Source organism: Mustela nivalis (assembly GCF_964662115.1).
Source record: "Mustela nivalis genome assembly, chromosome: 6".
Lineage (NCBI taxonomy): Eukaryota > Metazoa > Chordata > Mammalia > Carnivora > Mustelidae > Mustela > Mustela nivalis.
Window position 1 is genome coordinate 15,295,999 of NC_139025.1, and position 17,072 is coordinate 15,313,070.

Consider the following 17,072-nt stretch of genomic DNA (forward strand, 5'->3'; position numbering starts at 1 on the left):
TAATTTGTAAGAAATGTTTATTTTTTTTTACAAAAAGTTATAAAATTTAAATAGTTGATTAAAGTTTAAAAAAATCTTGTATAAAAATTAAAGGATTTAAAAGATTTCTGGATCTCTTGACTTCAAGCCCAATATTCTTTCCACAATGAGCCTACATTTCTCATAGAGCCTACATTTCAGGTTTTTGTTTAGAAAACACAATCTGAGGTCGTTTGTAAGCAATCGGCACTCCAAGTGCTGGGAGCTCTGGCTGAGGCAGCAGGAGGCACCCAGGCAGGACAGAGCACCCCACAGAGAGCCACACCCTGGCTGGGCCCTTCTCCCAGGGCTCCCTGCACAGGGCCCGGGAGGTGAGCCAGGGGTCTCCCTTGCCCCGCAGGGCCCCCAGTCTCTCTGGGAGAATGCCGATCGGCCCGCGCTGGGCACTTCTTCCCATGGCCAGCCACACCCTTGGCTTCACTCCGCCTTAATTCTGGTCAGTTCCCATCTTCCTTCTCCACAGAGTTTCAGAACCAAGGAGTGATACTGCAAGAGGCCAGCACAGACGCAGATGAGGCTGTGCTGGCCGCACAACAGAAGGCCGTCCCTCCCCTACCCTCTCCACACCCCGGCTCCCCATTTTGAAGGGCCCCAGGCCCTGCCCAGACCCAGCCTTTGGGCTCTTCCTCCTCCTCAGGCCACCTCCAGGAGCTTGGGTACCTTCTCGAGGCTACGGCGATGCCCCACACTGATGAACGTCATGCCCAGCTGCTGGCCGACACGGTAGAGCTCACCCTCCACCTCCTCGGTCAGAGCACTGGTGGCTTCATCAAGCACTGAGGGCAGAATCCGGCAGGAAGAGATCAGCCCTTGGCCCACCTCTGCTGCTTCTCCCACCCCGCTCACCTCCGGCTGGGACCCAGGGCGAGGCTGGCTGAAAGCTGCTCTGGCTCCCAGGAGCCCTGGCACGGCAAGAGAGTGGGGCGGAAGAGCAGAGGGCGAGGCCCCATCCCCTTCCCAGGGGACGAAACCCCCCAGCTTCCCAGGGTCCGCGCCGGCATAGCCTAGAACCTCGCAGGCCAGCGCTTCTCAGCTCCCCCAAGGACAAGGACATCAGCCCCTGAAGAAGTTCACACCTGTCGCCCCTCTGCCAGGCACAGCTGGGGGTGCTGCCCACTTATTACGGCAGAGGCTGAGGAGCGTAAGAACGCAAGCCTTCCAGGCCGGCTCCAGCTGCTGCCATGGCAGAATGCTCGAGAACTGGTGGTGTGACCCATCCACAGCTGCACTGGGGACGCCAACCTTGCCGCCACAGGGGCAGAGCCCTGCCACCCTCCCATGCAGGGACAGAGGTGGCTGGCCATGCACAGGGGGCTCTCCAACACGTCTGAATGCCCCGGCAGTGACACACATACACACACACAGAGGCACACAATACTGGGCGTGTGCTTTTCCCGGGCACACCTCACCTGCATACTTGGGCTGTAGGTAGAAGAGCCGGGCAAAGGAGAGCCTCTGCATCTCTCCTGGGGACAGAACGTCGTACCTGAGGAACAGGAAGAAGACCCCAGAGGAAGGAGGCCAGACCTGGCTCTTGCACAGAATGGGTCTAAGTAAGAAGAGGTTCTTGGGCAGAGAGGCTGGCCCCGGGACAGACGGACATCCCCCTCCCCTTTCAACCACAGGCCAGCCGCGCCGCCCGCGGGAGGTGAGGCCAAAACACTGCTCCCGAAGGCGTGAACATGCCCCTAACGGGCCAAGAAATACCCAGAACCCACTGTGCTGGGGGAGCTGGCTCTGGAGCACCCCGACTCCCTTCTTACCAGTTCCAATCGACCTGCTGGTCCAGACCCTCTGTCCTCGTCACCAGACTGGACTGTAACACACCCAGACGGAACGCTGCCCGTGAGAGGGTCCACCCCTGCTCCGTCATCCCACCACACACGCCCCTGAGACAGCGAGGGCCCTGTGGCGCACACGCCGTGGCAGGGGCTGTGGGAGCAAGCAGCCCCCCAGAGAGAGGACGATCCCATCAACTACACTGTCTACATCTGCTGGAGCAGGATGACAAGAGAAAGCAGACTTCATCTTATTAACATTTTAAACCTCAATACAGGGTCGCCTGGGTGGCTCAGTCATTAAGCGTCTGCTTCGGCTTAGGTCATGATCCCAGGGTCCTGGGATCAAGCCCGCATCCGGCTCCTACTCAATGGGAAGCCTGCTTCTCCCTTTCCCACTCCCCTTGCTTGTGTTCGCTCTCCCCCTGTTTCTCTGTCAAATAAAATCTTTTAATAAATAAATAAAAAATTAAACTCAATATAGACAACGCACCCCCCGTTGCCTGTCCCTGGCCGACTGCTCCTATCACCACTTTCTACTCCCACGGTCCAGGCTCAAACTGTCAGTGCTGGGCCCCGGGCACTACGCCGGCTCTGCTGGACCAGCTCTTGTGGTCAGTGCTACCAGGTGGGTCTGGCCTCGAGGTCCCTGCCTGCACTCACCAGGCCTGCCAACTCCAAGAACCTCAGGATCCGCTCATCATCAGTAGAACCTGCCAAACAGAGAAGCTTCTTCAAGAAGTCGGCTCCCTCTGGGTAGCCAGAAGAGACATCACGGAAGGGGGCAGGGGTGGGGACACCAGAATCTGGGCTAAGGCTCCGCAGGGTGAGGGTTACAGCCCCTAATACATAAGGGAAGGGCCAGGCGAAGGAAGAAGTCCCTTCCCTTCCTCCAGTGCGTGTCTCTCCTCAAGGAGGGGAAGACAGAACAAGACGAGGTCAGGGTACAGCTCCCAAACAGTAAACACTTGAAGGAGGAGAAAACAACCTGAAACCAGCAGCCTTGCTGGAGCCTCTGCCAAAAGGCATCGGCGAGGCCCCAGCCACGCAGAGCAGGGACGATTTAGATGGGAGAAGGCGCCCAGGGAGGGCCGGCTCACCCGAGTCTGGGTAGATTTCCTTCAGCGGGTAGATCACCTGATAAAACAAAACCGCACAGGCCTAAGATGGGGGCCCATGAGAGGTGGGTGCTGTACACAGCCTATCCTCCCCCGGCAACAGCCTCAGGAACTGCCAGGGGCCAGGCGCCTCTCCACCTAAGGATGGGGAGCGACACCCACGCCAAGGGCCAGTGGGGGAGTCTGGGGCAGCAGACAGCGGGGCAGGATCACTGCGACCTTCAGATGTGTGTCTGAGGGGAAAGAGTCTGTGAGCCTCCGAAGGCCACGGCCTCCAGAATCCAACATGGGGGTCAATAAATGTATGTGATATTTGGTTTCGGCCCCCACAGACTAACCTGTCCCCAGGAGCTGCTCTAACTACGGAGGCCCAATCCTCAGAGGGGAATAAAGCGTTCTTAGAACCAGGGAGTTCCTGGGCAGGAGCCGTTCACTGCCCCACCTTCTGCCCTATAACTTTCTAGAGCTGAGACCTGTCACACTGCCAGAAGTCTCCATTAGGGTGGAGGTAGGAGTGGCCCCAGGCTGACCTGTTCCCGAAGGGTCCCGTCAGTGAAGAATGGCTTTTGTGGCAGGAACAGCACCCCATGGGGTCCGAAGTCCGTCAGCATCTGCACCGAGCCTGCAGAACCCACAGAAACCTCCACTCTGAGATCTCCCAGAGAAAGTAACTGTCTCTCATTTCCTTTCCCTAACAAAAAGGCCTGGATTTCGGGGTGCCTGGGTGGCTCAGTTGTTAAGCATCTGTCTTCAGCTCAGGTCACGGTCCCAGGGTCCTGGGATCGAGCCCCACATCAGGCTCCCTGCTCAGCGAGAAGCCTGCTTCTCCCTCTCCTACTCCCCCTGCTTGTGTTCCCTCTCTTCCTGTCTCTGTCAAATAAATAAAATCTTTAAAAAAAAAAAAAAAGAAAAAAAAAGGCCTAGAGGTCTATACACACGCAGCGCACACATACACCCGCATCCCACCAGGCCAAGGCTGGCTCTCACCCCTTGTGCTTGCCCAGAGGCCGCCGAGAACCCGGAGCAAGGAGGTCTTGCCCGTGCCCGTGTTGCCCGTGATGAGCAGGCTCTGCCCCTCGGAGATCTTCAGGCTCAGATCCTTGATTAAGGGCTTGTTAGAGGCCGGGGCGCAGATGGAGACCCGCTCAAGGAGGAAAGCTGTGTCCGCTGGCTCTGCGACTGGCCACTCCGGGGCCCTGCGGTCAGAAGACAAGGGGAGAGAAGTAGTCAGTCCTGCAGAGGGCAGGGTCTTCTCCTTGAGGGGGGGGCTTCACCTCTGGACAGAGGAGTTGTTATGGGCTAAACTGTGTTCTCAAAATCACGGGCTGAAGTCTCAACCCCCAATACCCCAGAACATAACTGCAGCTGAAGAGAAGGTATTAAACAAATGATTACGTTAAAGTGAGGCCATCAGGGTAGGGGCCTTCTAAGAAGAGACACACCAGGCATGCTCGTGCAGAGAAAGTGCCAGAAAAGGACACAGCGGGAAGACAGGAGAGAGGCCTCAGGAGAAACCAACCCGACCAGCACCTTGATCTTGGACTTGCAGCATCCAGAACTGTGAGAAAATAAATGTCTTGTGTGAGCCACCCGGCTTGGGGAATCTTGCTACGGCAGCCCGGGCACACGAACACAGAAGAAGGGCTGAGGGCGCCTAGTCTGTGCCAGGCTGCACAAAGCCCCGCCGCGACTGATCTTAATCCGCTTTAACACCCATGGATCACAAACAACATCCCCACTTGGCAGATGAAGAAACCAAGTCAGGCGGCTAAGTAACTCACTCGGGGTCACGGAGCTGAAACTCTAGCTTTAACCCTGGGGGGTTTGCACAGCGCGTGTGACCAGTGGCTACGACAGGACGGGCATGGTGGTCGTAAAGGGACCTGGAGTTTGGCTCTGCACAGACGCCCCTCTCCCCCGGAGAAGAGCACCTCCGGTGTCACTGCGCCACCTCCTCAGCCCCAGGCCCACAGCCGCAGGAAGGCTGAATTCTAAATGGGGGCAAGAGTTCAGACTTTAGTCCCTCAGAAGGCAGTTGCGTGTAGGCCCCGGAACTCAGGCTGTTTCCATTTTTGAAAGCTCACTCGGTGGCCACTGTCCAAGCACTTTCCATGGACTGTGACAGTTATGCCTCACAATCACCTGAGAGGAAGGTTCCATTACTGTTCCCCTCACAGAGATGAAGAAACTGAGACACAGAACAGCTGAGTAATTAGTGAGCAAGAAAGTGAGGACATGAAACAACCTTCAGTGCCCAGGAAGGTCAGAAACCTCACAATGCATCAAAGAGGCACAAGTAAAGGGGCGCCTGGGTGGCTCAGTCAGTTGAGCGTCTGCCTTCGGCTCGGGTCATGATCTCAGGGTCCTGGGATCGAGCCCCGCATCGGGCTCCCTGCTCACCAAGCCTGCTTCTCCCTCTGCCTCTGCCACTCCCCTCCACTCGTGTTCTCTATATATATCAAATAAATAAATAAATACAATCTTTAAAAAAAGAAAAAAAAAAGGAGACACAAGACACATGTGGAGGTGAGCGAGGCCTGGGGAACAGAGAACAGGCAGGCCTGGAGGAAAGGGGCAGGCGGCAGGGCTCAGTGGGAGGGAGACCACTCAGATTTCTGTTTTGTCATCTCGTGCCCAGGCAGGAGCGTGCGCCGGGCTTCCCGCAGCTGGAGGAAGGCATAAATGACCACAACAGATGCCAGAACAGCCCCACTGCCTGCAGACACCGCAGCGTGCCTGTCACCACACAGACACGCCTGGCAAGGGCTCCGCCGCCCGGCCAGGGAAGAGCAAGACTTTAGGCCGAAGCCAAGCTGGGCACACGCACCATGGCACCGCCCTGCCCGCCTGGCGCCCACCTGTCTGTGTCCCACTCGCTCTCGTCCGGGATCTCACCAGCCCGCGACCTCAGGGACATGTCCAGCAGGGTCTCCTGAAGCTCCCCGATCCTGGACAAGTGAAAACCCGAGGTGGGTCTGGGGGCCCAGGGGAATGCGGTCTTCCTTCCCTCACATCCTCTGGCACATGGCCTTTCTGTCCCTTCTCTCATTCAGCTCCTCCTCCCAGGGGCGCCCGCTCTGCTCAGGACGCAGCCTCACCTGTGTGTGTAACCAGCCACATCGGAGAGCGTGCTGGAGAGGTCGATGAGCCCGCTGAAGCAGCTGATGAGGTAAATGCACACGAAGGCGTTCTGCACAGCACAGCGAGCCGTGAGCGCCGGCCTGGACGCCGAGGCCCCGGGCGCTGGGCAGAGGGGACGGCGTGAGGGGTGCCCGGGAGGGAGCCTCACCTTGCTGACCAGAGTGCTGAGCTCTGTGGGGCTCAGGTCTCCGTAGACCCCACTGAAAATAGGGATGGCGATCACAACGTAACTCAGGATGCTGCCCAGATAGTCGAAGGTGTTGACGCCGACTGCAGGCAACAGAAACACCAAGGTTAGAGACCCGGGAACCACTTATGCACTCTGAGGGAAGATGCCACCAGACAGGACCAAGCTAGTCTCTGGGGCCTCGTTCTCCCGAGGACACTCCTGGCAAAGGCAGTGGCTCCCCGTGGTTAATCCCTTCATGCCAGCAAACTGCTTAGTGCAGAGAGAAAGCGGGGGAAGGGAAGGCTATCCCGTTCCTGGGGTTCCTGCCTCCCCGGGCTCCGTCCACCTACTGTACAGCCAGAGCTCCTTGGACATCAGCTCCCGCTGGGTCTGAAGGAGTCTCTGCAGCCTGCGGTCTGTCCTCATGTGCTCCACATGCCCAGCCCTGACGAGGAAGGCTGGGATGTCGATGGGGCCCGCAAAGCCTCATCCAGGCTCGGGGGGACCCTCCGGCCCTCACCACACTCTCCTCTGGGGACCAAGCCCATCCAAGTGGTCTTCATCTCAGACCCTTTCTGCCACGAGCCTCCATTCACTGCTTTACTTCCTCAGCACAGTATTGTCTGGGGAAAGAACATGAACTCTAGACTGGGCAGGCCCGGCTCAAACCCTGGCTCTGGCCAACTGCCAGCTGGGTGACACTGATTAGTGCCTTAAGCCTCGGAGTCTCAGTGTCTTGTTCTGTAAAATGGGGGTGATCATACCTACAAAATAAGTTAGAGAATTTCTTTTTTTAAGATTTTATTTATTTATTTGACAGACAGAGATCACAAGTAGGCAGAGAGGCAGGCAGGGAGAGAGAGAGGAGGAAGCAGGCTCCCTGCTGAGCAGAGAGCCCGATGCGGGGCTCGATCCCAGGACCCTGGGATCATGACCTGAGCTGAAGGCAGAGGCTTTAACCCACTGAACCACCCAGGTGCCCCAGTTAGAGAATTTCTAAGTAGAAAGTTCCAGACAGAAGAGGGGCCCTTAGTAAGTAACAGCTGTTGTTACTCAGCAGCTACACACGGTGCAGCTGCTCGGTGGCAGGCTCTGTGCTGGTTAGCCAGTGAGATAAACAAAGGGATGAAACAGTTCCTGTCCCTGAGCTACCAGGTTGGGGGACAGGCAGAAGCACTGCATTCTGTACCTGGCACCTGGAAAATGCCAGAGGGACAGAGAAGCCACAGAAGAACCCATCTGGACTCCAAGAGTCAACCTGCTTTCCCCAGAGCCCAGAACTTCATGAGAGGCTGCAAAAATCCAAAAGCACTTGGCACAGCCCCAGCCCTACGGCCACACAACCAAAGCCCACCTCAGAGTCCTAGTATGCTTGGCGCCCCCAAGTGGCGGCAGCTGCAAACTGCAGCAAAGACAGACCAGGGCAAAGGTCCCAGGGCTATTAGCTCCAGGTGATCCAACAGCCGCTTCCACTCCTTCAACACACACCTCTGGGGCCTGAGCTCTCTCTCTGGGGCCTAACGATGACTCCAGAGGCCTCACAGAAGGCAGGGCCCTGGGACCTACCCTGACACCCTGAGGGAAGGAATGAGATTTCACAAGGCTGCTGTTAGATCAGATACTTCGTTCTGCTTGGACAGTGTTAGTGGGGAGCGAGTCTCCTGATCTCCTGAGGCCTCCTTTCCCTCCCATCCTGCAGAGACAAAGGAGCAGTCTTTGAGACTCTGACTGGCCATCAGGCACTGGCAGAAAGCCGTTTTACAGAAGGAAAAGTGAGGCAGAGGCAATGCCTTATAGTCATCACCAAGACAGGAAGCATTCACTCGTTTCATTCTTGGAACAAATTTACGCCCCCTCCTGGGCCACTAGAAGGAACAAGCAGCTTCAGAAGCAAATCCCTGGATCTAAGGATGAGGCAGCAAGGACAGGGAGAGACACGGGGTGGGGGTCACAGCCAAGTGCAAGGATGCTCAGCTCCACGGCTCTGGGACGGTGGGAGGGCCGGACAACGGGTCCTTCCTTTCCTGTCATCTCCACTATCAGCTCCGATGCGGCAGAAGGAAACCCGACTCACCTGAAAAAGGCAGCAGGCTCAGCGTTCACCCGGATCTGCATGTGCTTGAACCTGGGCAGGCCAAAGGGAAACGTGTGCTGGTGACGGGCAGTGCTGGCCCCTCTCCTTTCGGAGGCCTGGACCACGACCTCCAGACCTGACTCCACCTCGAAAAGGCCCAGCCCTTCCCCGAGCTGTCGCAGGGCTGGAATCCCAGGGCCTGGGTGGGGTGGCAGGAGCTGTGCAGACAGGGGAACGCCTCACCTCCCCCGAGGACAGGTGCATTCCTGCCCACACCACCTCCTCCCAGGGCCCAACCTGAAGCAGGAGGCCAACAAGCACAGCGCAGGCGCTGGATCTATTGGCTGAGCCATGACAGGGAGATTGAAACAGAAGCACAGGAGAAGGCCAAGGGACGATAATGGCCAACCAGACACAGTTCTTGGTGCTTCTCACCTAGAATCTCAGTAATGCTCCTCACAATCCCCATTTTAAAGACGGGAAAACTAAAGTTAGTGAGGTTCAAGACCTCACCCAAGAGCACATGCCTAGCGACGAGCGCGGGCTGGGATTCGAATGAGGCAATTTTACTCCAGACCCCCATTCCTTAACCATGATGCTCAACCCAGAAACCTCAAGCAAGGGGAACATACCTAAAATCCCCCTCCAGCTTCTCCTGCTGCACCAGCTGTGCCACGATGGGCCCCATCAACATTTTGTTCACCAGGGTTCCCAGGATGAAATACCCGAAGATGCTCACAGGCCCGAGCCAGCCCGTGCTGGAAGGCAGAGAGGGGAGCGTGGGGGTGTCACACACGGTCGCAGGCCTCAGCCCTGATTCCTGTTCACTTTCAAGCAGTCCTCGTCCAATTTCAGGCAGCAGTCCTGTGGGACCTCTGCTCCTGTATGGGGGCAGCTGGCACCTGGTCTAGGTTGTCAGGGTCCCAGAACCCCTGTGACACTGAAATGCCCCATGTCGAAAGGGAGGGGAGCGGCCTGAGCACAGGACAGAGGAAGCCTTCCTGGGCTGCAGGTGGGAGGAAGAGAGACCAGCCTCTTCTGGACCCTGACCTGGGGGAGGGGAGTGGGTGGGTGAGGGACCTGGGGCCGGGTGAGGGGGAGAAACATCTGGCCGGGGTGGTGCAGGGGCGAGGGGAGAGGCTTCACCTTTGGAAGCACTGGTAGGTGTAGTAGATGAGAGTGAAGGGGGAGATGATGAGCTTGCTCGCCATGCTGCTGAGCTGCCGGCAGAAGCGTTCCACGTCCTGGCTGATGCGCTGGTCCCTGCACACAACACAGAGCAACTGGACCGGCAGCGGGGCGGGGGGCGGCGAGAGCGGAGAGGTTACCTCTTACTCTGACCTTGCCTTTCGGTGCTGTTAGCTACGACCCCAGGGGGAGATGGACTCAGACAAGCACTGGTTTTCCTACAGGCACTAAGGCCTTCAGGAGCTTTAAACAACCCTGAAGAGTTGTTTCTTGGGGCGCCTCAGTTTACCCTCAGGAAAAGTAGCAAATGAAAGGGCCAGTACCCAGGGGTCCCAAGCCTGTTCTGAGTAGCACCCGAGAAAGACCGGAGTTAAAGAGCAGAGTTTCTGGATAAGCAGGAAAGCCGTCCCCTCTCTCCAGCTCCTCCCAATCTCTTCTGCGAGCCTGAGTCTGCCCCCGGTTTAGCTATCTGGCTGCAGAAGCTTCATAGGGGTTGAGTCATGGAGGAGCCCAGAAGAGAAAGATAAGAAGCAACAGGAATCCCCAGCATCTTTGCGGCAAAGCTCAGCTTAAGCTGACGAAAGGTCACGCCAGGCAAAAAAGGGCCTAGGGGTGGTGAGTGGAGAGGGAATGTCTGTGAGGAGAGACTCCCTTGTGTCCCACTGCACCACGGCACCACAGGGGCCACACTGACTCCCATTTCCAATGAGAGTCATGACCTTGGACAAGTCATTTGCATTTTCTGGCCCTCGGTTTCCTCGCCTGTAAAACACCCAGCGCTGACTGACACTGGGACACTCGCCACATGCCAGGCGCTGCGCAGGTGCACTGCGTGAATATCCTTTGAGGTATTCTTGAGATAGGAACCATCATCCCCATTTTCCAGAAAGGGAAACTGAGGCTCCATGAACGGAGGCCTATCAACCGGGAGGTGAAAGAATGAAGGTCTGAGTCTTACACTGAGCCCAGGGCAGCAATAATTTTGTACTGCTGCAAATCCAAGGGCTGGTTTGCTAGCAAGGACACTTTCTTTGGAGAGAAACCCGCAGCAGAGGTTGGGAAGCGCAGGATATAAAATGGACAAAAGGGAGCCGTCCTATCTTTTAATTCCCTATTCTCAGCCCTGCAGCTGCTCGGGGGTGCCTCCATCCGGCTGTAGGCCCCTTGAGATCATCCCCTATGGTGCTTATCAACATTTGCGGAGACCTGGGGATGATCTCAAGGGGCCTGTGGCAGGAACTCTCCAGGGCCGAACCAGACCCACAGAACCCTGCGGAGGGCCCGGAGGCCGGAGGGGGGCGCCTACGGGTTATCGACGTCATCCCGCAGCACGTTGAGGGTGTAGTACACGCGGCCTCGGAAGTAGAAGCGGTGAAGGTGCTCGGTGAGGTCCTTCCTCCAGCTCACGTACAGCAGGTTGCAGGTGAACTGGTCAAAGCTCTTCAGCTGCGCAGTGGGGGAAGCGAGAGGAAGTGAGAGAGCAGGAGGGACGGCTTCTGCTCATCTCATCTCGCTAAGAGAGCATCTGCCGGCTGGCCCCGGCCCATCCCGATTAGTCTCTGTCCACTCAGCACTTCTGCCGTGTTAAAGTGTCAAGTCAGGGGATTCTCCCCTCCCCCCTCCGGCCCATGCTCTTTCCTTCACCAAGCACAGGCCTCTGGCCCCTTTCTATTGTACGGTCTCATCCTGAGAGCCAGTGAGCTTCTGGAAATTGGGGATGATATCTTTTGTTTTTTTTTATAAGGATTTTATTTATTTATTTGACAGACAGAGATCACAAGTAGGCAGAGAGGCAGGCGGGGCAGGGGGCAAGCTCTCCCCAAGCAGTGAGCCCGATGCAGGACTCGATCCCAGGACCCTGAGATCATGACCTGAGCCGAAGGCAGAGGCTTAACCCACTGAGCCACCCAGGCGCCCCGGGGATGATATCTTCTATGCCATCTATGTTCTCACTTTTCTTTTCCCCAAAACCTGGGGAGGGAGCTCTGTATACTTAGACAGCCAGACTGTCTAAGTGTGATGAGAAGGGGCTTCCCCGAGAAAACGGGCAGCACAGGCAGACAGAGCATCAGGCTCGAGTCCAAGCGGAGACCTGACTCCTCGTTCAGCACTGATGGAGCACCGACATGCTAAGTCTGAGGCAATGACAATGAGCCCAGCCTAGCAAGGAAACAATTACAGGGTGTGAGGAGTGTTACAGCAGAGGCTAACTCCAAGTATTAGCGAAGCAGAGAAGAGGGCAGGTGGAGGAGCCAGGGAGAAGGTTAGGGAGGACTGGAAGGAGGTGACGACAGCAGAACCTGGACAAGCGAGCAGGCATTAACCGTGTGAATGAGGGTGGGGACGGAGGCCATGTTGCAGGAAAGCAGCGGGTGCCGAGGCTGGGAGGTACGACACAGCGCCAGGCTGAACCACGGCCTCGGCCCCACGGAGAAGCAATAGCCCCCCGGCTGCTGATCCTAGTTTTCAAATGCTCAGAGTTCCCTGAAGCAAGAATAATGGGACTGGAAGGGACAAGGTCATTTCTGCTAAATGCTGACCAGAACGTCATGGCCTAGTCCTGGGAGCTTGAAACATCCCAGGAATTGGGCCCAACAGCAAGATCAATGCCCTGCACAGGGTTTTGACCTTTAGTTCCCAGAAAGGGAGGGAACACACCCCACAGCCTGCTTCCTGCTTCCTGGTGGCTAAGTCCCAGTCGGCATCGTGCTCATGCTAGGCTGGAGAGGAAGACAAACCCAGGGAGAAGACCTTACCATGGAGTTGAGAACGATGAGCACCACAGCCAGGAAGGTCAGGCTCTTAAACCCATCCAAGTCTTTGTTTCCCAGGACCCCATAGTACTGACTGGGGATCAAGCCGACCTGGTAGATCACCAGTTGTTCTGGGGTGGGGAGAGGGGTTCGAAGTCAGTGATGAAGGGGGAGAAAATGAAGAGAGAGGCTTCCCCTTGAGTCCTCGCCTTATCAACTCCCCAGAAAGAAGGGATCCCAAACCAGGGCTGCCCTACCCTGATAGCCTGGGCTCGCTCACTCACTCAGTAGGGTGACGCACAACAGGGTCAGGAACATCAAGGCATTCTGTGATGACCAGGAGGGAAACAAAACCTTCTGTATTTGTAGGAACCGCTGGAGAAACTGTAGATCTAACCTGGGCCTGAAGAAGAGATGCGGGAGAAGCTGCGTGAGCCCTATGAGGGCAGTGAAGCCTTAGAGAGCAGTTAGCAGGTTGACCTACATCATTCTGGGGAGGGATCCAGCCCATGCAGGATGCATGGCCTCCCGATGCTGAAGGCGGTAGGCCTGGAACAGACCCGGGAGAGAAGGGAATTTCTCTAAGCTGGTAAATGCTGTAAACGGTCATTTACCAAAAATTGACAGCAAAGAAGCATAGTTAATGAAGAAACTTTAGCCACATCCTTTTTATGGTCACAAATAGGACGAGAAAGCCCATCAAGGATTTTAAGGTCCTGGCTGAATCAATAAAGCAAGAAAAATAAATGAGGTAAAAGAATTAAAAGGGGAGAGATTAAAATGTCTTTATTTGCAGATAATGTGATCATTTACACAGCGAACAGCAGATCAATAGACAAATGATGGGAATAAAAGGAGTTCAGCCAGATATAAGGTTAACATAACAAATATCAATAGTGTTCTATATCAACAATAACCAACTTGAAAATACAAAGAAAAAAAGATGATTAAAACAATGGTAAAATATCCAGGAATTAACTTTTAAAAATAATTTGCAAGACATTTTTTTAAGTAGGCCCCCACACCCACCATGGAGCCCAATGTGGGGCTTGAGCTCACAATCCTGAGATCAAGGGCCAGAGGCTTAACCCACTGAGCCAACCGGGTGCCCCACATTTTTTTTTTAAGATTTTATTTTTAGGAGCCTTGGATGGCTAAGTCAGCTAAGCCTCCAACTCTTGATTTCAGCTCAGGTCATGATCTCAGGGTCATGAGACCGATCGATCTATATATTTAATATATGTGTATTTTAAAGGTTTTATGTATTTATGAGAGAGAGTGAAAGAACAAGTGAATGGATGGGCAGAGGGAGAGGCAGACTCCTCGTGCCCAGCAGGGGGCCTGACACCAGGCTCTCTCCACCCATGATGCGGTTGGAACTCACAACCCCGAGATCCAGAGTTGCTAGCTCTACTGACTGAGCCAGCCAGTCGGCCCAGGATAAAACATTTTAGAAGAAAAACAAAAGCTCTATTATAAGATGCAAAAGAAGACTTAAAAAGACAGAGCTGGCATGACTTAACATTATAAAGACCTCATTTCTAACAAAAATAGTCTATAACAAAAATGCAGAGCTTCTCTGAGGAACTTTATATGAAAATATAAAGTCCCATGAGTAGCTGAGGGCAACTGTAAAGAATGGGAAAGGAGGAATCAGAAACACAAACCCTCCATTAGTAAGACAAATCAGGGGCGCCTGGTGGCTCAGTCAGTTGGGCATCCAACTCTTGATTTCAGCTCAGGTCGTGACCTCAGGGTCATGAGACTGAATCCATTGTCAGGCTCCGTGCTGAGCATGGAGCCTGCTTAAGATTCTCTCTCTCGGGGCACCTGGGTGGCTCAGTGGGTTAAAGCCTCTGCTTTCAGCTCAGGTCATGATCCCAGGGTTTGGGGATCAAGCCCCACATCAGGCTCTCTGCTTGGCAGGGAGCCTGCTTCCTCCTCTCTCTCTGCCTGCCTCTCTGCCTGCTTGTGGTCTCTATCTGTCAAATAAATGAATAAAATCTTAAAAAAAAAAAAAAGATTCTCTCTCTCCCTTTCCCTCTGCTCCCCACCTCGTGTGTGCGCACATGCCCTTCTCTCTCTCTCCCCCCCAAAAAAAAAAATCATATTGCAGAGCTGTGGTTTAAATACAGAAACAAAAAGACCAAATGGAACAGAGACCAAAAAGAAAAAACAGACCTATGTTTACATGGGCACATGAAAGAGGTTATATCACAAGATAGGTGACAGTAATAAGAATAGTTGTCAATAGTTATTAAGCACATACTATGTGCCCAGTACTGTTCAACATGTGTTTTACATGTTTTAATTCATTTGGCTGTCACAACCCTAAGAGATGGAGACTATATCCTATTTTATGGATAAGGAACTGAAGCAAAAGAGGTTAAGTAACTTGCCCTGTCACCCACCTTGTAAGTGGGAGCCTCAGGGTTTGGACAAAGGCAGCCTAGCTCCAAGGATCTGAGCTCTTAATGATGCTTCACAGGCTCTCCAATTTTTAATTATTAGTTCATTGGTTTTTGGTTGAAAATGGTGAAGGAAAATTACCTCAAATCACTTAGAAAGATAAAATTTTAAAAACCCAAATGGATTAAAAATCTAAATGTGAAATTCTATTTAGTTAATAGAAGGACATGCAGGAGCGCCTGGGTGGCTCAGTGGGTTAAGCCTCTGCCTTTGGCTCAGGTCATGATCTCAGGATCCTGGGATTGAGCCCCGCATCAGGCTCTCTGCTCGGCAGGGAGCCTGCTTCCCTCTCCGTCTCTCTGCCTGCCTCTCTGCCTACTTGTGATCTCACTCTGTCAAATAAATAAATAAAATCTTTAAAATCTAGGGCATATGAAGAATTCCTGCAAATCAGGAAGACAAGAAATCCACGGAGAGTGGTAAAAGAATACAAACAGGTAATTCAGAAAAGGGGAAACCCAAATGCTTAATACATGAAAACACAACGGGATGCCATCTTACAACTCATCAGACTGATAAAACAGCAGAAAACCGAACAATACCAAACATTCCTGGAATGTGGGGAAGCCAGAACCTTTATGCAATGCTGTTGGGAAGTATAAACTCAAGATGACCTTTCCAGAAAACAATTCCGCAGAATTAGGTACGACCTAGCATCCTACCTTGGGGTGGATAATCCAGAAAAATATTACCCATATTCACAAGGAGACAAGCGCCAGCATATTTGTGGTGGTTAAAAACTGGAAGCAACCTCAGTGTCCATCACTAGGGGAATGTATAAGTAAGTGCGATCCAAAGTACATAGGGTAGTACCAAGCAGCCCTCAGAAACAGAAACTAGATTACTACTGAATGCATGCTCTCAAAAACACAACGTTGAGTAATAAGGTTTTTTTTTTTTTTTTAAATCACAGCATACTATCATTTATAGGTATTCAAAACCCACAATCTATCTCTCAAGGTAACAGACACGCAAACTTATGTAAACTGGGCTGTACACTCGTGGGAGTCTGAGAACGGGGGAGCAACGGGTTGAGAATAAGGAACGAAGAGAGGGAGACAATGATGTAGAGCACAAGAGGGGCCCTGCGCTGGATCAAAGCGTGCCAAATGAGGACGATTAACTCAATTCTGTGCACTTGGAGGTTCTCCGGGGGGGGGGGGGGGATGGAAAAGCCAGTTCCAAGGGAGAGGATCCCACAGCCAGAGTGCTGGGGGCGGCCTCGGGTCGCGCGGGAGGCTGGGCGCCCCTTCCCGAGCTCCTCTTTTCGCGGGGGCGGGGGCTCTTCAGCCCCAGGGAAGGCACCCAGGGACCCGGCTCGCCTCCCCAGCCGCCCTGCTCACCTGGCGCCAGCCCCGGTCGCCGTTCCCGGGACCGCCATGGGACAACTTCCACCCTCCTCCGGAGCACCGCTGCCCCGGACTCCGCTGCGGGAAGAGTCCAAAGAGCACTGGATTGGCCGAAGAGGGGCGGGCCCACGACGACCACAGAGACGGGCGGCTAGAGAGGAAGGCGCCGGTCTACGAAGCCACTCCCGGAAGCGACCCACCCCTCGAAAAGAACCAGAGAGTGCTGAGTGTTACATTCTGTCGACCCTGCGCCTACAGCGCCCACTGCTGGATCGAGGAGGTTTCCTTTTTGACAAGAACAGCGGAGAAAAATGGGATTATTTTAGGACAAGTATTTCAGACGCGGAATGTAGATGTTTTATACATTCTCCCACAGAAGCCACCGTGATCTTTTACCAACATAAATCAGGCTTCCGGATTGCAGGTAGAATAAAGTCCAAATGTTTCCATGGCATAAGTGATGGCGCCTTTCCCTTAAATTTTCATGGAGTGGCCATTGTTTCCGTCTCAGGGTCTTTGCAAGTGCAGTAGTCTTGGCCGGGAGCTCTTCCCCGGATGGCTTGTTCTCAAAATTAGTCCCAATGTCACCTGGTCGCCCAACCTAGAATATGCCATCCTGCCCGCATCATTCCCGATTGTATTACACTTTGTTTAAAAATAATCTGCACCCAGCGTGAAGCTCGAACTCAGGAACCCAAGATCAAGAGTTGCATGCTGGGGCACCTGGGTGCCTCGTTCGGTTAAGTGTCTGCCTTCGGCCCAGGTTATTATCCCAGGGCCCTGGGATGGAGTCTAGCATCTGGCTCCCTGCTCATCTGGGAGTTGCTTCTCCCTCTCCCTCTGTCCTCCCCCCTGCTCACGCGCCCTGGTGCTCTCTCTCCCTGTCTCAAATAAATAAATAAAATCTTAAAAAAAAAAAAAAAGAAAAAAAAAGAGTTGCATGCTCTACCAACCGAGCCAGCCAGGTGTCCCACTTTTATTTTCTCCATGATAA

At 54.0% G+C, this 17,072-nt stretch overlaps 1 protein-coding gene across 4 annotated transcripts; it reads right to left on the reverse strand.

Moving 5' to 3' along the window:
- Positions 1-16,276, reverse strand: ABCD4 (ATP binding cassette subfamily D member 4). 4 transcript variants are annotated; one of them, XR_014313217.1, is made up of 19 exons: positions 16,073-16,276; positions 12,545-12,663; positions 12,264-12,391; positions 10,814-10,953; positions 9,466-9,582; positions 8,952-9,077; positions 8,320-8,370; positions 6,596-6,690; positions 6,225-6,346; positions 6,034-6,125; positions 5,794-5,883; positions 3,923-4,131; positions 3,466-3,557; positions 2,918-2,954; positions 2,481-2,530; positions 1,803-1,855; positions 1,449-1,505; positions 700-815; positions 1-525 (listed from the first exon to the last, which is right to left on the reverse strand). XR_014313217.1 is itself a non-coding variant. In XM_082736429.1 (19 exons), exons 1-19 carry the CDS (start codon positions 16,108-16,110, stop codon positions 457-459), a joined length of 1,821 nt encoding a protein of 606 aa, XP_082592555.1. In that variant the 5' UTR covers positions 16,111-16,276; the 3' UTR covers positions 1-456. The 4 variants fall into 4 exon arrangements, 3 of the variants coding, with proteins under 3 accessions (XP_082592555.1, XP_082592556.1, XP_082592557.1); XM_082736429.1 differs by having other exon boundaries at positions 1,449-1,525; XM_082736430.1 differs by lacking the exon at positions 5,794-5,883 and having other exon boundaries at positions 1,449-1,525.
- Positions 16,277-17,072: the final 796 nt, after the last annotated feature.